Source organism: Oreochromis niloticus, linkage group LG6 (assembly GCF_001858045.2).
Source record: "Oreochromis niloticus isolate F11D_XX linkage group LG6, O_niloticus_UMD_NMBU, whole genome shotgun sequence".
Classification (NCBI taxonomy): Eukaryota; Metazoa; Chordata; class Actinopteri; order Cichliformes; family Cichlidae; genus Oreochromis; species Oreochromis niloticus.
In genome coordinates this window covers 18,116,608-18,141,774 of record NC_031971.2, presented here as the reverse complement: position 1 = coordinate 18,141,774, position 25,167 = coordinate 18,116,608, and the positions used below count along the sequence as shown (strand labels likewise).

The 25,167-nt window shown below is 39.5% G+C and overlaps 3 protein-coding genes across 9 annotated transcripts in view; 2 read left to right on the top strand and 1 right to left on the bottom strand.

Moving 5' to 3' along the window:
- The first annotated feature begins 64 nt into the window (after positions 1 to 64).
- On the top strand, positions 65 to 5,649 carry cyp2u1 (cytochrome P450, family 2, subfamily U, polypeptide 1). 2 transcript variants are annotated; one of them, XM_005456985.3, is made up of 5 exons: positions 65 to 598; positions 1,681 to 2,331; positions 3,164 to 3,325; positions 3,477 to 3,644; positions 3,726 to 5,649. In XM_005456985.3, exons 1-5 carry the CDS (start codon positions 202 to 204, stop codon positions 3,923 to 3,925), a joined length of 1,578 nt encoding a protein of 525 aa, XP_005457042.1. In that variant the 5' UTR covers positions 65 to 201; the 3' UTR covers positions 3,926 to 5,649. The 2 variants fall into 2 exon arrangements, with proteins under 2 accessions (XP_005457042.1, XP_005457043.1); XM_005456986.4 differs by having other exon boundaries at positions 3,541 to 3,644; positions 3,726 to 3,911.
- Positions 5,650 to 6,693: 1,044 nt separating this feature from the next.
- On the top strand, positions 6,694 to 12,315 carry hadh (hydroxyacyl-CoA dehydrogenase). Its single transcript, XM_003452225.5, has 8 exons — positions 6,694 to 6,897; positions 7,631 to 7,759; positions 7,857 to 8,014; positions 9,961 to 10,087; positions 10,393 to 10,482; positions 11,631 to 11,703; positions 11,804 to 11,920; positions 12,020 to 12,315. Exons 1-8 carry the CDS (start codon positions 6,781 to 6,783, stop codon positions 12,136 to 12,138), a joined length of 930 nt encoding a protein of 309 aa, XP_003452273.1. The 5' UTR covers positions 6,694 to 6,780; the 3' UTR covers positions 12,139 to 12,315.
- A 10,983-nt stretch (positions 12,316 to 23,298) lies between these two features.
- The window catches only part of lef1 (lymphoid enhancer-binding factor 1), a 43,129-nt gene continuing 41,260 nt past the window's right edge, over positions 23,299 to 25,167 (bottom strand). For all 6 annotated transcript variants that reach the window (XM_025907849.1, XM_025907850.1, XM_025907848.1 and 3 more), the window contains one exon: positions 23,299 to 24,986. In XM_025907849.1, coding sequence (XP_025763634.1) covers positions 24,907 to 24,986 — 80 coding nt within the window. In that variant the 3' untranslated portion in view covers positions 23,299 to 24,906. The remainder of the gene's footprint in view (positions 24,987 to 25,167) is intronic.

The following is a 25,167-nucleotide window of genomic DNA, read 5'->3' as shown; positions in this document are numbered from 1 at the left end:
CCACCAATCAAAATAGGAGGAAGCACTGTCAGCCAATAGGAAGCCAGTAGCAGTACCACGTTGTTCTTGGCCTGCCACAACAACACAGGAAGAGCGTGTGCGTCTGTCGGTAAAACAAATAAATAGCAGCTTCGTGGTGTCCGAGCGCTTAGTCCTGGACATGCATTATCAACTAACAGAGCTTATTTGAATGCTGACGTCATGGTTTCGCTCTCAGGCCTGAACGACTCCGTGCTGTTAAACGCAAACGTTGCGGCTTTAATAATAATCGCGTTGGCGCTGGTTGCTCTTTATCAAAAACAACGGAATTTAAGATATAAAAACATTCCGCCAGGTCCGAAGCCATGGCCAGTGGTCGGAAACTTCGGTGGCTTTCTCGTACCGTCTTGTATCCTCAGAAAACGGATCATAAACCCCACTGACGGTTTGGCAGAATTGGCTAAAGATTATGGTAACATATACAGTCTTTTTGTAGGGAGTCAACTTATGGTGGTGCTCAATGGCTATGAAGCGGTCAGGGATGCCCTCTCAAACCATCCGGAGGTGTTCTCCGACAGGCCAGACATCCCTACCGTCACTATCCTGACTAAGCGCAAAGGTAAGCAAGTTTTTGTATTAAATTAAACAACTGTTATCGTATCGAGTAAGGCTATAACCGTGTAATAACCCATAAAAAAACTCTCGTAAAATCTAGTAATCAGATAAGCATTAGAATAGAGAGGTTTCACTGCCTTTGGTTAGTGTAATAAAGGTTGTTGTTGTTGTTGTTTTTAATTTGAGAGAATCCCAGTTCAAAAGAATTATTCATATGCCCACTGTGCATGCGGATACTTGAATAATGATCACAGAGACTAATTTTTTAAAATTACTGTATACTTAAACTTGCAAAGTCCACAAATTTTCAATAGGGTGGAGGGATTTGTGAAGGTCATTCCAGAGTCTTAATGTTAGCCTGTTTATTTTAGTCCAAAACCAGTTTTGAGGTGTGTTTATGATCTTCTTTTGGAGATCCCAAACACATTGAGTTTTTTGGAATGCCCAAATCTGTCCAAGTTTCAACCATCTACCTGTTGATTTGATGTGGAGTTTAAAAATTTGGAGATAAGCCTCCTTTTTCATTATTCCATCCACTTTGTGCAATGTAACAGTACCACTGACAATAAAACAGCCACAGAGCATGATACTACCACCACCATGTTTGACAGCTGGTACAGTGTTGGAAAGCCTCACTGTCACGTTCATATGGGTATGTAAACTTCTGAGCACAACTGTAATGTCTCCTCCTCAGTGTTATTACATTACGCCTAACAAAAAAGTAATTACATCCCGTGAGATTGGGTGCTAGTTGCTTTATTCAGAGAATGATAGAATATAGCTGAACAGTTGTGTTCAAATTGAAGTTTCTCTTTAACCTTTAGGATTCACTGGAAGTCTATTGCATTTACTGCAAATCTACAATTAATATGCATGAATGCACATTTGAACTTGATAAGCCTGTGACTTAAACAGGCGCTATTTACCACCCTAAATTCTACAAGCAGGATTGAGGGTCAGTCTAAGCAGTAGATTTGATAGTCTCCTCCATAACTTACGAGATGCGTCTAGTTAAGTAGCTAAAATAACAATGACATACACGCTGACATAAGTTGTCCTTTTTTTCTTGGTATAACTGAACTTCAGGGATCGTCTTTGCACCTTACGGGCCAGTATGGCGAAAGCAGCGCAAGTTCTGCCACACCACGCTCCGCAGCTTTGGTCTGGGGAAGCTAAGTCTGGAGCCTTGCATCAAGGAAGGCCTTGCTACAATCAAAACAGAGCTGCTGCGGCTGAATGAGGAGTGTGGTGGCGCTGGTGTGGACCCGAGTCCACTGATTGGCAACGCTGTGTCAAACGTCATTTGCACACTGATCCTGGGTCAGCGTTTCCATCACGAGGATCGCGAGTTCCGCACCATGCTGGACCTGATGGCGCGAGGGCTGGAGATCTGCATGAACAGCCCGGCAGTCCTCATTAACGTTTTCCCGTTGTTCTACTGGTTGCCTTTTGGAGTTTTCAGAGAGTTGCGTCAGGTGGAAAGAGACATCACCGTGTTTCTTAAGAGGATTATTACAAAGCACCGTGCAACACTAGATGCCGACAATCCAAGGGATCTCACAGACATGTACTTGATGGAGATGCAGGCCCAGCAAGATGCTAGAGAGGAGGACAGCAGCTTCACAGAGGATTATCTCTTTTATATCATAGGAGACCTCTTCATTGCTGGCACTGACACCACCACCAATTCGGTTTTGTGGACTCTGCTTTATATGGTCATATACCCTGATATCCAAGGTAAAATCGGCAACAATCAGTTAAGTGCATCCTTTGCAAAGTGCATGTGTTTGTGAAATCAAATCATTTCATTTACACTCCACAGCAGTTTTGGGACCATCACATTCAGTGTCAGAAATATAGTTTTAAGTCTGATTTCACTGATTTGAAAGATGTGGATTTTGATAAATGACAGCATGCACACACTGCAATTTGTCCGGAACATAATTGCAGAGGTAAAACCTTTTAGACCAGGGATGTCGAACTCCAGGCCTCGAGGGCTGGTGTCCTGCAGGTTTTAGATATCAGCCTGGGTCAATACACCTGAATCAAATGATTAGTTCATTAACAGGCTTCTGGAGAACTTCAAGACATGTTGAGGAGGTAATTTAGCCATTTAAATCAGCTGTGTTGGATCAAGGACACATCTAAAACCTGCAGGACACCGGCCCTCGAGGCCTTGAGTTTGACACCTGTTTTTTAGACCTTTTAGATTTACTGTTGAGATATTGACAGTGACAACATATGTAAGTATTGTGACTAAATTTTAGGTTGCCAAATAAACTTTTATGTGGGGGCATTGGGAATCTTCCGCGGGAACCCACGTCTGGGACACTTCTTGGTTTCAAGACATGAACATGTCTGGCCTCATTGCGTATTTAACCACTTCTCCAATTGTTTCACGTGCACATAGATTGGCATGTGAAAATATGCATTTACTGCTGCATTTCACTACTTTTAAATGAATCTGATTGTCTTCAAGTTCTGCGGAATCAGACAGATTTTTTTCCTGCTTTGATGTGATGTGGACTTCATCCTTAATCCTTCTTTTCTCCTGCTGTGTTGATTCAAGACAAGGTCCAGGCAGAGATTGATGAAGTAGTGGGCAAACATCGGGTGCCGTCTCTGACTGATAAGGGAAGTTTGCCTTTTACTGAAGCCACCATCATGGAAGTGCAGAGAATGACTGTGGCCGTTCCCCTGGCTATTCCTCACATGGCCTCAGAAACAACAGGTAAACAGTAACTGTGACCCTTAACCTCCACATAACCTTCATACAGATCTGCACATAACTGTTCAAGCCCCCTGGATCCACCCTAGCAGATGCCTGTTGTCAAATTTGTCTAATTCCCAAGCTCTAGACAAAGTGTTCTTTCCTTTTTCAGAGTTTAGAGGCTACACTATTCCTAAAGGAACTGTCATTTTGCCCAACCTGTGGTCTGTCCATAGAGATCCCACTGTGTGGGATGATGCAGACAGTTTCAACCCAGAACGCTTCTTGGACAATGAGGGAAAGCTGCTCAGGAAAGAGTGCTTCATACCATTTGGGATTGGTATGCATTCTTACTTATATGATGCATATGAGTGAAACATAAACACTGATCCATAAATTTGATTTCTCTGTTGTGTCTCAGGTCGCAGGGTATGCATGGGTGAACAGCTGGCAAAGATGGAGCTGTTTCTGACGGTCACCAGCTTACTGCAGGCCTTCAAATTCAGGCTCCCAGAGGGAAAGCGTCCACCTCCCCTGCACGGACGGTTCGGACTGACACTGGCACCTTGCCCATTCACTGTGTGCGTGACTGCTCGCAACAGCGAAACTGACGTCCTGTAACAAGGAAACTGATGAAGGACTTTACAAAAAGTAGAAAACATTTTGATCTTATTCTCCTGGAGAAACCTGAATATTTAGGAAGTTTATAGACATATTTTTTTATTAGAGAAGGATTCTCCTGTTTGACTGAAATCCCAGATAATTTATTTTTTCATTACCATCTGGATTATGCGGATGATTTAAGCTGTTGCTGAGTGAACAGAAATTTGAAAAGTAATAACTGATATTGAGACTGCAGTACTAAGTGATGGCTTACCTCATTACTCATACCTCAAACATATAAATAAGGTCAGTATTGCCAGATGACTCTAATTTTAATAGTTATAAGATAATAACAGTATTAATATTTATCTTTTTATTGTATGATTTGATTTGCTTCATAGAAATTAGCAAGCATAAAGCAATGTGCAAAGGTCTTGAGCCACCCCCCATTTCATTATATTTTGGTAGGGAAATGGATGCAGAGATTTAATGAAATATGTAAAAATAAAGTACATGGAACAGCTGTTTATATGTAATAATGTAATGTAATTTGTACACTTCTAGCATCCTTGAAAGTCAATAATTGACAGGACCACATTTATTCTTCAACACAGTCTGAACTCTCTTTGGCAGCTTTCTAGTTATTTCTTTAAGTAGTCTTCACCAGTCTTCTCCAGGCTCCTTGAACGACATTCAGAGCTCTTCTTTGGATGTTTTTGCCTTTTGTTCCGTTCTCTGTAAAGTTGTACATCTCTTTCGACAACGCCGTAGTGGTGACGGTTTGAACTAAATATTTCAGATTTGTTGCCACTGATTTCCAGTCCAGTTCTTGTGTGATTTGGCATACGTGAGCCTGTTTCCTTTGTTTCTATTTCGTAAGAATGGCTTCTCGACAACCAGCATTCCACTGAGAACATTTCTGATGAGACTATGGCAAACAGTGGATGAAATAACTGATGTGCCGCATCCATCTCTCAGGTCCTGTGTCAGGTCTTAGCTGGATTTGTTTCCTAGTTCTTAAAAACATGACTTTCAGATACTGTTCATCAGATGTTTTTAGACCTGCTGCTTTATCGTTTGTCCTCAGTGTGTTCATTTGCCTTATTTTGTTTTTAAGAACACGCTGCACACCATGCTAAGATATGTCAAATTTTAAGCTGATGGCTCTTTGGGAATCACCTTATTGATGGAAAATACTATTTCTAATATCTGTCAAACTCTTTTACCTTTTCCATTTTTCATAGATTCAGCTAAAGAAATGTGAAAAAATTATGTATTGTTAGTAACAAAGTGCCTAAACTTAGGAGAGAACCAATTTAAAATGTCTTTGTAATAAGTCGTCTATTACATGTAGCTAGAACACTGGTTCGTTAAACAAGTTAGATGCTGTCTTTTATAATTTAATGATACATAGGTGAGTGTTAGGTGGCTTAACAAACAAAGAAAAACACACATTCCACTGAAAAAGGTCGGGTATAGGAACTGTTTGCTTGAAAACCACAAACTCTAGCTCCTTGGAAGCAAAATACAAAGAAAAGAGGGCTGCCTCAAGACTTTTGCAATGTATTGTATTTATCTAAATAATTATTAAAAGAAATACTGTTTTATTTTTGTTGCAATGTTTTGAAAAATCTTAAGAACAAATCATGAAACATATGATATATTACAATGTTTAAGTAAATAATGTCGTCATTCACATGAACGAATGACAGATGCGCTTAATAAAGGACAAGACAACGGTAGCCTGATGTCAGTTGAATATGTCAACTTGTTACGCTGAATTTAAGTCTGGACTCAGTAAAACACAATGTGTTTCTTCAGCAGGGATAATGGCTGCAAGCCTCACTGCATTATAGTTCATTACATATTAAATTGCTAGCTGGTGCCTTCTTTTGTGTGTTTTTCGTTTGCATAAATTGAGAAATTTCACCCATATACTGATAAACAAAATGTAGAAATTATGAATGAATGATACAGACCGAGATCATTTCTAGTGTGAATAAACCCAGTAGATGGCAGTAATTCAACTCAACGATTGCAAGCGGAACCGGCTGTGATCACGTGACCGCCAGTACTTCCGCTTACCGCAAAGCTCTTTGGAAAGACGCCGCGTCAACACAGTCGCCATATTAGGGCAGGGACTATTACTGATTAACACAATATAATTTTCAGTATTTTTTTTTCTGACAGATAACTTTAATTAAAATGCACAATTTATTTTTTATGGCATAACGCAACTTTATACGGAGGCCCGTTTCCACCAAGAAAACCCCCAAAACTATTTGTTGTTATTACCTAGTTTTTTAAATCTTGAATTAATATAGTTGAAATTTAAGTTAAATCAAAAGTTTAAAATTTTAGGTCAAAATTTCGAGTTACCAAGTTCATTGAAATTACAGTGTCTCTAACTAGTTGAATAGGATACCTAACTCGAAATTTTGAGTCATTAACTCGCAATTTCCGAATTAAGTTGGCAAATAATTAACAAAAAAAATAACAAATAGAAAAAATAAATAAAAATGAATAGCGTCCTGGCAGTTTTGTGTGCGTGTGTGTGTGTCCCTTAACAGAAATGATCTTTACTTACTGTAATGGGTTACTTACCCTAATAAATCTAATTGAAGACTAAAATGTGCTAATATACTCAATAGACTTGTGAAATGTATTAACTGTTGCTTAGGTTTCGCATTTTTTTATTTAAAAAAACAACCAGCAAACGCACAAAAATTTGACATCAAACTTCTGAAATCCACAGTCTGACCCCGGAGCAAGATGGCGGCGGTGCAGACGGATCTCACTAGTCCAGCTAGGGGGCTCCTGTGCGCTGATATTAGTGTGTCCTTCACTTTGGACCCGAGCTGACACCGGTCAACATGGCTTTCGCAGCTCCTCAGATCGTCAGAGGCTTCTCGTCTTCAGCTGTCCGAAATGTTGTTATTAAAAATGTAACGATCATCGGTGGTGGACAGATGGGTGCGGGGATTGCACAAGTGAGTAAGCGAAAAAGGAGCAGTCTGGCCAGTGTTTAGCTAAGCTGCTAGTTAAGTTCAATGGGTCAAGGCCAATTTGGCTGTCTGCGTTATACTTACGTCTTAATCGTATAGTGGCACTGTGCAGGTTGTCTAGCACTAGTTATTCAGAACTTTTTATCGTGCTCTTTTATCGCCACTTACGCTTACAGGACACTAGTGCATGCAGAGTAAACACACCGCTTTGAATTTAAGCTGGTTGAAAATATAAAAATCAAAGTGGACTTTGACTCTGTGCATTAGAGTGTTTTTGCATTCTCTCATGTTTACTCTTAGCTGCGCTGTAGTTATATATCTTAAAATAAGGTATTGGGCTCAGTGCCCCCTGTTAGCAAGATTGTTCATAAACTGTTTAGACAGATTAAATACAACTTGGTGGAGAGCATGCAAAGACCCTATTACGTTTTTGTTTGATCACTTTCCTTTTAGACTCTGTATGTGTACTTTGGTGATGGTTTTTGACGATTTTTCATTTTTAAATTACACATCAAGGTCAGTAAAGTTACCATATAAAGGATCCTGGTGGCCATTAAGTAAACTTTATATTTGGGTCTAGTTGACAGGTGTTCAAGTATGTCTGCCTAGCCTAGTCAAACTAACACACAAAGAGTTTGAATGTGTTAGATTCAACCAAAAATGATCCCACGTTAGTGGCAGCGTTTGGAACAATCTTGAAATGTTTTCTTTCTTTAAGGTTGCCGCATCAACGGGCCACTCTGTGACACTGGTGGACACATCTGGCGACATCCTCAAAAAGTCCATTAAAATGATTGAAGGGAGCCTTAAACGAGTGACGAAGAAGAAGTTTTCCGATAAGCCGGAAGTGAGAGGCTTTAGATTTACTGACAAAATGAGCAGCCAAATCAGCCACGCCATGAAATGTGAGCAGTTTCTAAAGAATGTTGTTTGGTTTGTTTCAGGCAGGTGAAGAGTTCATCAAGAAAGTTGTGCAGAAGGTGTCGACCTCGACAGACGCCGAGTCTGCCGTTCAGGGCTCGGATCTTGTGGTGGAGGCCATTGTTGAAAATCTAAAGATCAAGCAGGATCTTTTCAGTAGGCTCGACAAGTTGGCACCACCGTAAGCTCTACTTCAGTTCTGTTTATTTGTGTAAAGTGTAAAGCTTTTAGCTCTTGGCTTAGATCACCTAACATACAATGATCTGCAAAAGTCTTGAGCCACCCCTCATTTCTTTATATGTTGCTTCTAAGGAGCCAGACTTTCCTGTCATTTATTAAACTCTCAGTCTGGTGTTCAACTAACCCTGCGAACTAGGGCTGCCACGATTAGTCGACTAGTCACGATTACGTCGACTATTAAAATCGTCGACGACTGATTTAATAGTCGACGCGTCGTTTGAAGCTTTGTAAGATCCCAAAAGACGCAGGAATAAGTAGTAGTATTTAAGAGTGTAATAACGGACTGAAACAGAAGATGGCAGCACTGCATGTACAAGGATGCCAGCTGCCGTTAAACCCCGAAGAAGAAGAAACTGTGTTCCAGAATTCATAGCGCGGCCCAGCGCAGTTGTCAACAATGGCGGCAGCTAGTTAGTTTTAATATTACAATTATTATTCTTTCTGGGTCACAAAATAAACGTTTAACATATTTTCAGGTGTACATTTTACGTCCAATGGATGCATGATCTGATTAGTCGACTAATCGCAAAAATAATCGGTGACTAGTCGACTATCAAAATAATCGTTTGTGGCAGCCCTACTGCGAACCCAAGAACAAGGAGACGTAGGGTTTTCAGATTCATACTATAAGTGCCTTTGACCTCAAGGTCGGAGAGGTCATGATTTGCATTTCAGCTAGTGGTGTTGGAGATCTTGTCAAAATGATGGAATTATGAATGCAGAAAAGTACCTGACTGGCACCAACTTCATTTTTCTGCATGGCAATGATCCCAAATACACTGCCGTGCAGTAAAAGCATACCTGGATAGAAAAATGCACAGTGAAACACTGTCATCGACCAGCCACATATTACTGTAGCAGTGTGGGATCATCTCAGGAGGGTACAGAACAAAAGGCAGCAAACCTCCAAAGATGAGTTTTGAGTTTCCTTCAAGAAGCCTGAAGAGCTGTTCCTGAAGAATACTTAAAGAAATGACAAGTAGTGTATGCACGTATGAAGACTTTTGGTGGCACAAATGTACTTTCATGGCAGTTTTTTTTTTTTTTATTAAATATATAGCAAGTTTGGATCTATTTTCAAGTCCCAAAGGCAATTACGCAAGCAAACCTGATGACACTTCACACCCAAATCCAGCAAAACAAATTGGACCAGACTGATTTAAGATTGTGTGACCAGACTTTTTCATGGTTGTGTGCTGCCTGTCTTTTCTATGCTGACTTATCTCTCAGAGTGCAGCATCAGCTTGCACACTCTGCCTGAATGTGAACACCTTTCAGCACAGTCAGAAAGAGTTGTAGGATAGTGATCATTAAAGTGTTTACCATTAACCATCACAACGGCCAGTGAAGGAGGAATTATTCAGATGTATGCTTTAGGAAAAGCAGCAGTACCACCTTATAAAGAGACACCCCACTGTAAATAAAATGTTGTAAATATTATAAGCAGATTTTAAATAAAGTATAAAAATTAAAAGAGAAAAATATTCTCCATTAGTGTAAGAAGCAGGAGTAACTTCACAGACAGCTGTTTGTTTATCCATACTGTGTAATCAGTCAATAAATGCTTGTCTCCCAGCTTGCAAGGGTCTACTTTTGTTAAGAAGACTTGAAAATGCTCAAAAAATGACAAACTTTAGACTCCAATGGCTTGTAGTGAAGCCATTGTCCAGAGACAGTACCCAGCTGTAGCCACAAGATGGCAGTAATGTGCATAATGGACACCAACAGGCATCACGCCCAGACACTGCATGCCTTCCTTGTAGTGACCATGTTTCAGATAAAGTAAGTTAAGCACCACTCTGAAGGGGAAATTGATGATGGCAATAAAAGGGCACATTTCTGCTTTATTAACTGATGTCTGTGATATGTGTTGATTTCTTTCTTTAGGCACACCATCTTTGCCAGTAACACGTCCTCGCTGTCTATCTGTGACATCGCCAGCTCCACCAACAGGCAAGACAGATTCGGTGGCCTTCACTTCTTCAACCCAGTTGCTATGATGAAGCTGGTAGAGGTAGGGTCTTAAAAAAAGAATAATAATTAGCATGCTCATTTTCTTTATTTACCAAGATACAACACAAATAAACATCTTCAAATACCAGGAACACTGTAACACTCTTATACATTTATATAATGTATAATTGGATCATATAGCTGAAACTTGTTTGCAAGAACACTAAAACAGCCAATAACAGGAGTGTTTGATCTAGTAGTGATCCTTTAACTTTACCATAGTTATAGGATCACTATAACTTGGGGAAATTAGAATTAGAATTGCATTATTAAAGCAAAAGCTGCTAAAGTCTCCATCTTCCACAGGTGATTGGAACTCCAGCAACAAGCCAAGACACTTTGGATTCCCTCCTGGACTTCAGCAAAGTGCTTGGAAAAACACCAGTGTCCTGCAAGGTGAGGAGTTTTTGACTGACGCACATATAGCTGACGCAATAAAGTTCATCATTTTGTATCAGTGGCTCATGTTAAGGTCTGGGATGTGCTGTATTAGATGGTAACCAAACGGCTTGCACATGCTCAATGTATTGGATTGCTGGGGCCGTCTGTGTTAAATCTTAAAGTCTTGGTACCAGATACTGCATGTCTGCTTCGGAGGTTGGTTCTGAGCTGCTGTGTTGACACAAGAAACATAACCTGTTTTCACTACACTGCACTAAACCTTGCCCAATATTACCCACAGAGCTATGAGGTTTGATCATAACATTCTTCGACTCCACCCATTAAAAAAAAATGAAAATATTCAGACTGTCAGCACTACTGTAACTTCATGCAGCTCCTGACAGAGAACATTTGGCCCACACAACCTGAGCTGTGGTGTGTGCCACTGTGTTTTCGCCTCTCCAGAAGCAAAGCTTCACTCACCACCCTCCCTGCTCGCACAGCTTTGGCTTCCTGTTACTTCAGCCTCATCGCCACGGTGAAATTCAAGTTGAACCAAATCCAGCATGCATAGCAGACACACAAGTGCCGACAGCAGCAGCTGGAAGTGGTGCAGAATTTATAGTTTCCCAAAATACTGTAAAACAAAATGTGGTTAAAATTCAGTAAATAACAATAAGGGATTAAATCATGTCAAGCCATTTGTTGACATGCACACTGTAGTAATGTGCATGTTTCATGAATCCAAGGCTGAATTTAACATGCACACTTATTTCGTGGACTTTTGTAGGGCTTGTCTACTCAAGAAAACTCAAAAAGTCTTTTTTTTCTTTTTCTTTTTGTTACTACAAGTCTTATTCACCATCACCAAGCATGTTCATTCATAGGTTTAGCTATACCTAAGTGCTTTGTCTAACATTCACACACACACTCACACTTGGGGCATAAATAAAAGGATACATCGAGCCAGGAATTGATCCACCGATTGTAGATGACCTCCTCTACTCCCTGAGCCGCAGGTCACAAAAGTCTTAATGGAGACTTTTAGTCTTCCTTTTTCTGCACACATTAGTGATTTAACAGAGTACACGTGTGAACAACTCTGCTTCCTGTCTTTAGTGTGGAACTAAAACTTTAATCATGTTGAACCTGTCTTTATTCAGGATACCTCTGGATTCATTGTAAACCGTCTACTTGTTCCATGCATGATGGAGGCCGTCCGGTTGTATGAGAGAGGTGTGTATGCCTGTTGTTTCTACAGCTCCAAATGAACATCCTTCAAGCTTTTCATTGATTCCTGTAACTTTGTTGACATTCTGTTTTTCTAACCTCTCAGGCGATGCATCCAAAGAAGACATTGACATTGGTATGAAACTCGGCGCTGGTTATCCCATGGGGCCATTTGAACTTGCTGATTATGTAGGACTAGACATAGTAAAGGCTGTTATTGAAGGTGAGTAAAAATCCATAGACACTGTAGTTGTTTATGTGATTTTGATTAAACATGTGACGACCTGTGATGAGATGGGACCGTCTGTCTGTATGTCTTTAGCCTTCAAGACAAAGGATCCTAACAACCCCCTCTTTGACTCGAGTGACCTGCTGAACAAGCTGGTTGCAGAGGGCAAACTTGGCATAAAGACAGGAGAGGGATTCTACAAGTACAAGTGATCTCCTGTGAATGTGTGCATTCATCACTGAACCTGGCTCAACAACTGATCAGACACTGGTATAGATAAGTGCCTTTGCCGTGTGCATTAAAGAGCAACTGTTTTCTAAGTCAGCCTGTCAGTTTCCTTTCAGTGTCCAGCGAATTTTAAAGCTGAATAAATAGATTTTTAAAAACTTGCTGTCTGTTGTTATTTTTAGAGTGAGAGATATCGATGACTTATTGGATGTGCATGTCTCATATTTATGAGCATCAGTTCAAAAAGGAAAACATTTTAATGGTAATTGAAGAATGATGATATTGTTAAGATGAAGACTAAAATGTTTATTACCATACTTTTCAGTTGAAAGTGGCCACTCAGACTAAACTTGTGAAGTTGCTATGATGGATTCTTTCATACTGGACTTTCAAGTCAACTCAAGTGACTTTATTGTCATTTCAGCCACGTGCAGTGGTACAGTGAAGCAAGACAGCCTTCCTCCAAGACCATGATGTTACATATAACAGACAATCAACACAGGACAACATAAAGTGCAAGTGTGCAAAAATTGCAAACTGCAAAAAAAAACAAAACAGTGCAACATCGGACAGAACAGAACAATACAGACACAAGACAGTGGATTGTGCAAAAAGTAACTTAATGTATGGAGGTGTGTGTGTGACATTGTGCAGGTAATTGCTTGAGGTAGTGATGTGTATGAAGGGGTGTGTGTGTGTGTGTGTGTGTGTGTCAGTTCAGTCATTGAGTGTTCAGGAGTCTGACGGCTTGGGGAAAGAAACTGTTTCGCAGTTTGGCAGTGAGGGCCTGAAAGCCCTGGTACCTCTTGCCAGTAGGCAGCAGGATGGAGAGTGTGTGTGAGGGGTGCAGCGGGTGTGATAAGTGTCTGTCATTGAGGGTTGAGGGGCTCCAATGAGCTCCTTAGCTGTTCTCACTATCCACTGTAGGGTCCTGCAATCCAGTACGGTGCAGTTACCATACCAGACAGTGATGCAGCTGCTCAGGATGCTCTTGATAGTCCCTCTGCAGATGGTGGTGAGAATGGGTGTTGGGAAATTTTCTCAGCTTCTGCAGAAAGTAGACAAAATTGCACTTTCTTAATTATGGATCTGGTGTTGAGGGACCAGGAGAGGTTCTCCTCCAGGTGAACACCAAGGAATTTGGTGCTCTTCACGACCTCCACAGAGGATCCATCGATGTTAAGTGGACAGTGATCTCTCCGTGCTCTCCTGAAGTCAACAGTCATCCCTTTTGTTTTGTCCATGTTCAGAGACAGGTTGTTGACTCTACACCAGTCCGTTAGCTGTTGCACCTCCTCTCTGTATGCTGACTCATTGCTCTTGCTGATGACACCCACCACAGTCTTGTGATCGGCGTTGCTGCACAGTCGTAAGTCAGCAAAGTGAACAGCAGTGGGCTGAGCACACAGCCCTGAGGGACTCCAGTGCTCAGCGTGGTGGTGTTCGTGATGCTGTTACAGATCCCAGCTGACTCAGGTTTTTCCGTCAGAACTTTCATGATGTATCCAAAAGACAAAGGTTTAAAATAAAGCTTTGTTTGCTAAAAAGTTCATAATATCATTTTAAAATTTGATAGCATGAAAGTGTTGTTTTCACACGGTCTTTGACACTATTGCCCAAAATATTCACTCACCCTTCTAAATCATTAAATTCAGGTGTTGCAATCACATCCATGGCCACAGGTGTGCAGTAGGCGTGCACTGGCATCCAGACTGCTTCCACAAACATTTGTGAAAGAATGAGTCGCTCTGAGGAGCGCAGTGGGTTGGTACTCGTGCAACAAGTCCAGTCAGGAAATGTCTTTGCTAATAAATATTCCACAGACAACTATTAAGTGGTATTAAAACAAAGTGGAAGCAATTAGGAACAACATCAATGAAATGACAGACAAACCTTGTGGAAAAATTCCCGGAAGAGATTAATCTATTATAGCTACAAGGACTGGGCTGAGATCATAAAACCAAATTTAATCCCTATAGATTAAAAATGTGATGTCATTCAAGTTCATATGGGTGTGAAGGCAGGCAAATGAATACTTTTGGTAATGTAGTGTTCCTTGAAGTGTCAGAAAATTTGCTGGCAGGCATAATTGATAGTTAAAAATTATTTAATATGGTTTCACCGGAGAACTGAAAAAGGATCCCTTATTATTTAAGATTGAAAACATCAACGCATCCTGGCAAGTCTTTTGTTTTGTTTTTTTCTTTCTGCAGAAAGTGGTTGCTTTGTGCACAGAACAATGAAATAAATTATAGAATGATTATTATTATAATGATTACAGTAACACTGCTTTTAATGTATTCTCTTTTTTTAGGTTTTGTGGTTTGTTTTAGTAACGGACATAAAGCCACTCAACTTTTGAGCAGAGTCTGACTGTGTCTGCCCTGACTGATGCAGAATTCATATGAATTCATACTTTTGGATCCTTGGATTCTCATTTATAGTGTGATTTACTTTTTTCACAGCAACTTTGGGAACAGAAACAGGTATCTGAGATGCTTTCAGACATTTGCTGTTATGACACCGGCCAACTCTCATTAGAAATAAATGCTCATAATGTGCGACTTTGCTCTGCGCACACAGGAATTACATCATGCACACTGATGAGAGAAAGACATCTGACTTTTTAATTCTACTTTTGTTTTGGAAGTTGGATGAATAAAATAAACTATTCACAGAGGTGACATTTTGTGTGAAAGAACTATTAAATTATTTTTGAATAATTTAATAAAACATGCTTGAAAGACAGCTCAAGACTTTTGCACAGTACTGTATAGGCTATTCCTACAACAAAAAATATTCTGGGAGCGTGAGTCACTGATAAGTTCAAAGCCATCCTCTGGTGAGAAAGGTGTTAAGAATAGAAGAAAGCTTTGAACACAGCAGTTCAGTAGTAACTTTTTTCTTACAGCTAGTCCCAGTCACTTGAGTTTTCTTCCTGTTGTACATGTGAAGGTTTTCACCACTAAACAGCTTTGAGTTGTACTATAGATTTATTTTATTATTTGATTTCACCAAATGTTTCTCTGATCCCCAATCATGATCAGCATTTGTTTTTCAGACCACATTTCTTCGTCCAAGATGATGGTTCACTTCGAGGGTTTTTTGTTTCCAGGTAGGCACTTTCTATTGTTGTTTACCGAGTAAGCAACACTGGTAAATATGTACACAAGAATGAACTGGCAGTGTACAACTTATGTCTTTGCAGTTCCTGTTGCTTTCTTTTTTAAGAAAAATGACGATATTTTTTCCTCTTCAGTGCTTCCTCTGCAATCTACAGAATTTAATCTACATAATTTTTCAGTGTTTACTCTTGTGTTCTTATGCGTTGCCTAAAGTAAACACTCCACACGGTGCTTCAGTTGAGTTCTCTGCATGCTATGTTTGCTCAAAATGCACAGCAATCTTTGTATATCTGATCAGTGCCATCTGTCAGCAAGGTTATGTAAAAACAACTAAGACAGATTTAATGTAAAGGAGCCATGAACTTATCATCAAGGTCACTTTTCTTCAAAGTTTTATGGTTAATGTTATATTAATATTTATGTTGATCACGTCTCCTACCAAAAATAACAAGCAGCGATGGCTTTGAAACGATCTTGAACCGTTTTCTTTAAAGGTTGCCACATCAGCGGGCCACTCTGTCACACTGCTTGATGCGTGTGACAACATCCTCAAAAAGTCCATTAAAACAATTGAAGGCAGCCTCAAGAGTGGTGAAGAAGAAGTTTGCAGATAAGGCAGAGGCGCAGTTAACAGGCAACATGAACAACCAGATCATTAATCCTGTGAAATGTGTGCAATATCTGGATAACGTTGGGTTTGGTTTGTTTCAGGCAGGTGAAGGGTTCATCAAGAAATGTCGTTGCAGAAGTGAGAAATGAACACATGAGATATATGGACTGTTGCAAAGTTGCAGATGGGCCTGTAGTCCAGCTGTTTAATGAAATATCCAGTTTCCATGATTACTGTGGCAGCTTAGGGTCAGAGGTGGTGCCCCACAAAGGTCTGCAAGCATTATGATTGCAGTGTGTGTATTGTAAAGCAAGAGTTTCAACCTAATCGGACTCTACTTGTGCTTTATTGTCAGTCTTCAAATGAGTCAAATTTCAGGTTGGGTATCTTAAAATTTAAACCAACTTAATGTTATGAGGAAAAGTAATTGAATTGGCTCAAGTTTCAAGTTTTCTCACAAGTTTTAGTCAAAAGTCAGTCATTTTTTGAAGTGGCAGAAACAAGATTCTGTAGGTGTTTTAGTGTTTTTTTAATTAACATCTCTGTCTTTTACTACTGTTGCATGTTTAGTTTGAAAAGAAACACAGTAACTCAAGAATCTCATTTTTTTAGGTGTACTCTTTCAGTTCTAGGAGGCAGGAATTTGTTTCATGCCATCCGTTGGGAAAAAAAGTGCAACACAGACCGATGAGTCACTGTGAATCTGTCACAGTGAGATTCTTAAAGTACAAGTTAATATAACCTGAAAAAAAACTGCACAATGGGAATTACACTTAAAGTCTTAGAGTTGCTAAAGTGTTAACCATCCTCAGGTGATTGGAACACCAGAAACAAGCCGAGAGACTTTAGATTCCCTCTGCCATAAACACCAGCGTCCTGCAAGGTGAGGACATACTATAGATGTTTTTGTAACTGTGTGTTTATTGAATTTTAAACTTTACACTGACACCAAAATTAAACAAGACAAAACCAACATAATAGAACAAAACAAAACAAACAGACAAACAAACAACCCGGCTCATGAATACAAAGAAATAAATAGAAAATCCAGACATTTTAATTATAAGATATGATTAACAATACATATATGTAAAATAGCAGTGATCTGCTTGCATTATACCAAGGCCCGTGAGAAAATAGCAGAGATATCCAGACCAACATACGCCATAAATGGGTCCCATATTTTATGAAACTTTTTGTCCCTACTATGTAGCCTACATGTTAAGAAATCTAATGACACATATTCCAATACCGTCCGGTGCCATTGAGTTTTAGATGGGGCCGTGTCCGTGATCCAGTTCAAGAGGACACATTTCCTTGCACAGAATGTTAACAGCGCATAGAGCTGCTTTCCAAACTTCCCCTGATTTTGTCATTTGCCACTCCAAGCAGCATGCACAGTGGATTACATTCAGTGTCAGTGGTGAAGATCTTATCCAGTTTGCGCTTTATGAGAAACCAGAATTGTTGTTTTTTCCGGCAGGACCATAGACAGTACGTTAGGTTGCCCACCTCTATTTTACATTTAGGGCACAGCGGAGAAAGGTCTGAATTGTATTTATGGCGTTGAGAAGGTGATATGTGAACTCTGTGTAGGATTTTAAGTTGGATTGCCTTTACTTTATTACAGATGGTCAGAGATTTAGCATTCTCCCAGACTTCGTCCCATACCTCGTCACTGATCCCTATATGTAATTCTTTTTCCCAAGTCCTCTTCAAATAGGTTGTGTCAGTGACCCCAAATTTTGTTAACAGGCCATAGCAAATTTTTATAGAAGTTCTAAGATTTGGCTGAAATATCTGCTTTTCACATTTAGAGACGGTCTGATTAGTGAGTATCGTTGTAGCCCTTTGTATATGGTCCCTCACTTGTAAATATCTAAAAAAGTCATGCCTATGAATGTTGTATTTATCGATTAGCTGGTTAAAGGACATAAGATTAGACCCGTCCATTAAGTCAGAAAAGGTAGAAATACCATTCGCAGCCCATTTCCAAAAGCCAGGGTCAGTGGTCCCAGGCAAAAGAGGATAATCGGATAGGGGAGTGAAAAGAGATGTTAAGTGAGACCTTCCTTCTAGTTTTTGAACCATTCGCCGAACTTTAACAGTAGCTAATGTGAGTGGGTTGCTACAGAGCGTCGTTAAGGTCTTAAGTTTCCCCACAAAAAGCAAACTTTTCAGAGGGAAGTTAGACATAGAGCTCTCAATATCCAACCAGACAGGAGAAGGCTGTTGTACCCAGTCAGCAGCTATACGCATATGAGTGCTCAGCTGATACTTCCTTATATCTGGGAGATCAAGGCCCCCTTTTGAAGATGGAAGACATAACGTGGATATTTTAAGACGAGGTTTCCTCCCTGCCCAAACAAAGGAGCTAAACCAACTATTTAGAGTTTGAATAATTTTATGTGGGAAAAGAGTCAGAACCATCTGTATTGGGTAAAGTAGCCTCGGTACCCAGGCATACTATAGATGTTAAGGTCTGAGTGGCAGTTGGTTCACTTGGTGTGTCTGTGTGTTAGACGAAGTGTTACCTACAATTCACTAGCGGGGCCCACGTCCTCATTTTAGGTTTGACAGCGTTTTAGTAGGTAAAGGTGAATGCTTGGACATGAATTGAGCTGCAGTTTGGGGAAGGCCTCGAAGGGGACTGGCAACGGCTCCCGGGTCTGGCAGATCCCCATGTACTAAATAGGAGTGAAGAAGTTAAAGAATTGAGAACAAGGAGGGAGGGAGGGTGGGGCACGTAAATGAGAATGAACAGCTTGCAGAACTGGGGGAACCTACATAGATGACAACCGGAAGGAGCGTGTTTGGAGGCGTGGTCCTGCTCCAATAGTTAAAAGACATGATCATAAAGTGTAACTTTGGACCGTTACCATTTTAGTTCTGGCTACTTGCAAGTGCACTTCTTTGATTTTTTTTCTTTTTCCCACTTAAAAGTTTTACAGACCGCAATCGTCAACTTGCATGGCCTTTATGTTCAGGATGTAAAAGGACACTCAAAAGAAGTTGCCTCAAGGCTCTTTACACTGTAGGGTATGGACCCTAGAATATTAGAAAAAGCCCTAAGATTTAGACAATCCCCTACGAGCTAGCACTAGGTGACGTCAAAGGAAGAAATCCATATCTAGTATAATTTAGTGCATGAGGGGGAAATGAAGAAGAGCATAAGAGAGAAAAGACAAAAGTTAAAGATGTGTAGTAGTTGTAATATGAGTAAGCTACTGAAGGCTCTCATTCTGCTTTTGGAAACTCCAGGAACCACAATGTGAGCCTGCAGTCTGAGAGCGAAGCACTCTATCTGGAAAATTTGATACTGTGAGGTCTTTAAGGTGTGATAGGGTCTGATCATTGAAGATCTTCTCCATGACTTCAAAACACCTGGAAAATGCAGATATTTTGTGAGGAGGGTTGAGGGTTTTGGTTTTCTTTTTTGGTTTTCTCCACACTGAAAAGACACTTCACTCACAACCCTCACCAGTTTTGGTTTCCTTATCCTTCCTCACCAAAATGAAATCTGGTTTGAAGGGTTGACAATTTGGACCATGTGATAAGATCCAGAAGACAAGTTGTTGAAATGAGGCTCTTACAGAGTGATAAATATAAAGTGGGCACAGTTTTAGATTTTTATGGATGAAGCTGAAGAATAATATGATGGCACCTCATTTATGTGAGAACTTGACCCAGTTGGCCATTAATGGTTTTGACCCTGCCAGCGTTATAGTGTAAAGTCTGTGTGATATTGGAAAGAATCCAGGCGAGAATATTAGTGCTGCAGATAACATCACAGGGAACTCATTCACAGTAGCAAAATGAATTCTTGTATCTTTATTTTTTTTAATTTAAACCCATTAACCATTTGATACCATACTCCTCGCTGGTTACCCAGCTCACAGCTATGGCTCTCGAAAATCTTGTTGTTTATGTGGTTCAGGATTTAAAGCAGGTTGTTTATGATTCAGAAGGTCGGTGATTCGATCCCCACCTCCTTAATTTGTTGCAGAGTCCTTGGGAAAGATGCTGAAACCCAAATATCCACTGAGCTATCCACCTCAGTTTGTTTGTGTGCTCGGTCTTAAAAATGTGTGTGGCTCAGATCCCAGCGTAGAGAGTCCTCTGAGTGTTAGGTGAGAATAAAACTGTATAACTGTAACTGTATAAGTTAGTCCATTTACCATGGAGTAAACAAAGCGTGTGGAACACTGACCTTGCAAACTTGATGATGAGGTAGGATTAGTTACACGAGTTAGCCATTATAACCCTCAGTTAACTGTCCAAACAGCTACGGTCAGGTTAATTGGTGATTTTTAAATTAGCATAGTGTTCCATGTACTTAAAGAAGAAGCAGCTTTATCTGTCAGAAATCAACCCAATGACACCTGTTATGAATTCAGCAATTAAACCATAATAGAATAAGAAAATGTGGTGTCTTTTCTTTTTGAGCGTTAAATATGGCAACAATGGCCATATTATAGGAAAACTGCATAATACACTGCTGATGCAACCAAAACAGGGGGGGGGGCGCGTTGCTCTAAAAAGCAGCTTTTGCTAGCGCAGGGGATCTGACAGATATTCCAGGATGGTGAAATGATTTGTGGGTTTGTAGTGCTGATCTCTTAAACTTAAGGTTAGGTTTGCGGCATAAGTTACCATGGAAATATATCCCACTAACCACCTTCCCAGCCCTGAAAACCCAGTTAATCCTGAAGTTACCTTGCTAAGCACTTAATTCTCATTCATAGTACGGGCTTTAGGTGAAGGAGAAAGTGAAGGAGCAAATATTGATAGTTTAGATTAAATCCACTGCGACATTATGCTATCCAATTTGTATCTGGATGTTTGTTTGCTTGTTTTTTTTACACTTGGAGAACATCACATATGCAAACAAACATATTAGATTTAAAAAAAAAAAAATTAAAAAGGGGTGGGGGGGTATGGTTCTTCTAGTGAATTTAAATAATTCACTTAGTAAATAATTCACTCATCATTTAATTGCTTTACTAAGAAATTTATTAGTGTTTTATAATACAGCAATTCCCATTCATACCTATAAATGTAAGTACAGTGGAACAGAGTGATAACTGTTTTCAAAGGAGAAATAAATGACAGTATTTTTGCAAGAAATGATTATCTACAGTGTATTTTAAAAGAATCGAGGCACAAATTATGCTATCAGAATACAAAGTAAATGTTGGTAAATTCGACCAGAACCTGGGGGCTGTATTACTGCTCCACCACAACCCAAAGGTGCTCTACTAAACTGAGACCTGGTGACTTCATTGTCATGTTGAAGAAACTAGCTTGAGATTATCTGGCCTATCATCATGTTGGAAATGGCCATCCAAAGATGGGTATACTAACAGTGTCAGCAGCAACACTCAGGGAGACTCTAGAATCGAATCACTTTTCTTCTGTATTTTGATGCTCGGTATGAGCGACGGTAGGTCAACTTGACCGTGTCTACATGGTTAAACGCACTGAGTTGCTGCCATGTGATTGGCTGATTATAAATGTGCAAGTTTGTGTTAATAAGCAGTTGAACAGGTGTACCTAACAAAGTGGCCAGTGACTTTGTTATGGTTCAGCTGCCAGACTACACTGGCTACATCTTACACACTGAACTGTTTTTAGGCTTTTATTGATTACGTGGGTTTGCTGTCATAGCTGTCATTCCCTTATTTTTATTATTCACAAATGTATTTTTATTGTATTCAGGTATTCTGTCATTCACATCTTTTGTTCATACCTGTTTTAATCTTGTAGCTATGTTTTGAAAAGTGCTGTACAAATAAAAGACTATTTTCACATAAACCTGTGGACGTTTTTCCCCCTTTTAAACTCAAATTAATTGTGAGCACAAAATGAATACTTTGCAGATGCTGTCATAAAGCACTTCACACATTCTCAATATTTTCCATGTCTTGTTAACCCAACACAAACACAAGGTGGTGCCGTTTTACTTGAAATGGTCCTTGATGGGGCTGCAGGGTCACAATTCGGTTCTTTGGATTTAAGACATTTCAAATTAATCAAAGGGATCGGTTTACTTTAAAAATGAATTTTATCACCATAACAGTTTTAACTGAAGACTGTTAAATTTGATAACTGTGCAATTTTTACATCTGGAAACTTGTTACTCAACTGTAGTTTTTTTCTTCCTTAAAGGCTCAGATACTCCAAGATTATATTTTCACAGCAGCTATGCTAGCACTACTACTTTAATATACAATACTGGTCAAAAGTCTTGTCTCATTTCTTTATATTTAGCTTCCAAGAATCTTCTAATTTGTTTGTTTTTTAAGTGGTCTTGGACAATAGTTCAGGCTTTCTGAAGGTCTTTCAAAGTTTTTCTTTGAACATTGGTTGCGTTTTCAGCCATTTTTGATCCAATCTTTGTACTTGGTCATTTTCGAAGCAATGTTTTTCTTTGTTTGTTAAGTGACTTAACACTGACTATTGAGTCATTCAACGATAAATGGCATCTTAAGTCAAGAGAGGTCCCTGTTATAGTTGGCAAATTACCAATTTAAAATACTATTTTTAGGCATCTTTTTATGCTGTTATCAGCAGCTTGTTGGAAAAAAAAACAACACATAATTTGTTACCATTATTTTTAGTCAGATCTACAAAAAAAGATAAAAAAATGACAAAGATGACAAAGTTTGACAGACAAGAAATAGAATTTTTGCACTAACAAGGTGATTTCTTAGCCAGAGAGCTGTTAGCCAAAAACCTGGCATATCACAGCATGGTGTGCAGTGTGATTTTAGGAAGAACAAAAGAAGTGGCAGTGGCAATAATAAAAAAATATTAAAAAAAAAAAAAATACTAGAGCAGATGAACGTCCACTTCCTTAAGAAACAGAAAAAAAAAAAAAATCCAGCAAAGACTTGAGAGATGCATCTAGCCCTACAGCTGATCCGTTTACTGTTTGCTGAACTCTCTTCAGAAATGGGCTCAGTGGAAGAGCAGCTATTAGGGGAAATGGGAATAAAATGCTGAGGTATGCCACATTTTAAGGTCAGGAAAAAGGAACAGTTAAGCCAGTATTGAAGTATAAAGATGGCCATGCCACATATTAACTTTCAAGCTTGTTAGAACTGTACAAACTTTGCTTAACTTATATACTACATTTCCATGTTTCTTTGCACAACTTTCAGTAAGTCTCTAAACGTCTTTCCCCATTTTCCTATCACAATACAAAGAAATTAAGGAGTTGTTCTTTTACACAGCACTGCAATTCTGCATAAATTTAGTCCCAACATTGTTGCTTGTCAGCTTCTTTAAGCTTTTTAATAAGTTTCCTCCAACGGAAAAGCAAAGCAATGTCATGTTTTATCCATGTCACACCACCGAGTGTCACTGCTGCCTACTAAAACTGCACGCTCCAATGACGACACACAGAATGTTACATCTGGCACATCTAGCTCTGGTCTTTCCACCACACAAGTGATCAAATGAGCCAATGGTGCCTTTTTATTGTTTTTCTTTAAAAAAACAAAACAAAAAAACAAAACATGTTGAAACGGTTCAAATATGACCACTTGGGAAGCAAAAAAAAAAATGCTATACCAAGATGACAGTGACCTAAAACATGAGACTTTAGAAGAAAGAAAAAAAAAGGAATTCATCAAGTAATACTAAAAAAGAGCATTAAAATCAAGATGTTACAGAGATGTTTGCATGGAATAAACAACATGGCTAAAGACCACACTATTAGCTACCAGAGAGAAAAGACAAAAAGGTCCATTGCAATAAAAGACAGACTGTCAAGTGCTGGGGTAAATATATATTTCTGCTTCATATGTCATGTTTTAGAACAATAAAATATAGGCCTCTGAGCTGTCACTCTCGCCTTTGTCCTAATGTTGCCTGCAAAAATACCAAGAAAATTGACATAATCCTGACAGTTTAAAAAGTACACATACTGAGCATTATTTTACATCTGAGCAAGACTCGAGGTCACTATTTGTTACAAATAGTTATCAAAAGAAGCCTTAAGTTTCAATTTTCTGCAAGACGCTTCAACAAGAAAAATGGCTTTCCTGTGTCCAAAGCTTATTTTCATATATACCACTATATATATATAAAAAACAAAAAAACAAAACAAAAACAATATTAAACAAAGGGGGAAAAATAATCACGGAAATATACACCAAGAAACTGAACAAGGGTTCAAGATACAAAAAAAAAAAAAGAAAAAGAAAAAAAAGAAAAAAGGCATTCAAAAATAATATTCAGTCTAAAATGAAAAGCAAATCCAAAATGTTGATCCTTTTTTTGCACCAACTGGTCGTCAGCAACAAACTAGAAATCTTGAGGGCGTTTCTTGGACAAGATGAGATCCCTCCATCTTCCTTAGTGCAGTCTAGAAAGAGGTGTTTGGTCAGTCAGGGATGGAGGGGTGGGGGGTGGTGGCAAACCCCCAAAATGGTCTCAAAAAAAAAAATATCCAGTGAGAGAAACACAAGGGGCTGGGGAAGTAAATTACAGCCTAATGAACTACACAAAGGGGAAAAAGAGGTGGTAAAATAACTTAGAATAACTTAGTAGCGGGTGTTTTGACTGTTACGGGCAGTGCAGGGTGGGGGAGGGGGCGTTTGTGCACACATCACAATTGCTGCTATTTTTCAGTGCAGTGCTGCGGATTTGCAGTAAAGCTGACAGTGAAAAGGAAAACTGACAAAACAAAAATAAAAAAAACATTAAAATGAAAATAACCACACAGATGTTAACTTGATGCTTTCAGAGTGAGACGGCACGGTTACGTGAGGGTGCTCCTACTATAATCATGATTGTCTCGGTCAGTTCGGTTCAGTGTCTCTACAGCAGGCGCCTTTAGGGAGGGAAGTAGAGTCAAACAGTGATTCTGGTGACGGTGGTGGCATGTGAGGGAGGCGAAGGAAAGCGGGTAGGGTTAGGCAGGGTAGCAATGGGGGGGTGTAGGGGTGCTGTGGGGGTTTCTCTGAGAACTGGAGGCTTCAGTTTTGGAGATTTAAGGGTCTTCATGGGATCTAACAGGCCTCCATTTCTAGCAGAGGGCCTGAAGCTGCTGCCTTTGCTTTGCATGTGGAGAAACTGTTGCGTTTTCCTCCTAGAAGAAAAGGGAATAAAAGAAATGACTGCATCGTTACACGAAAAAGAAACCCAAAAAAACAAACAACAAAAAAAAAAAACTGCTGCATTGTGAACAACACATGCCAAAACATGAGTTATATCCACACTATTCATCAAAAACCAGACAAGACAAATCAAGATGACTCGGGGTGACTCCC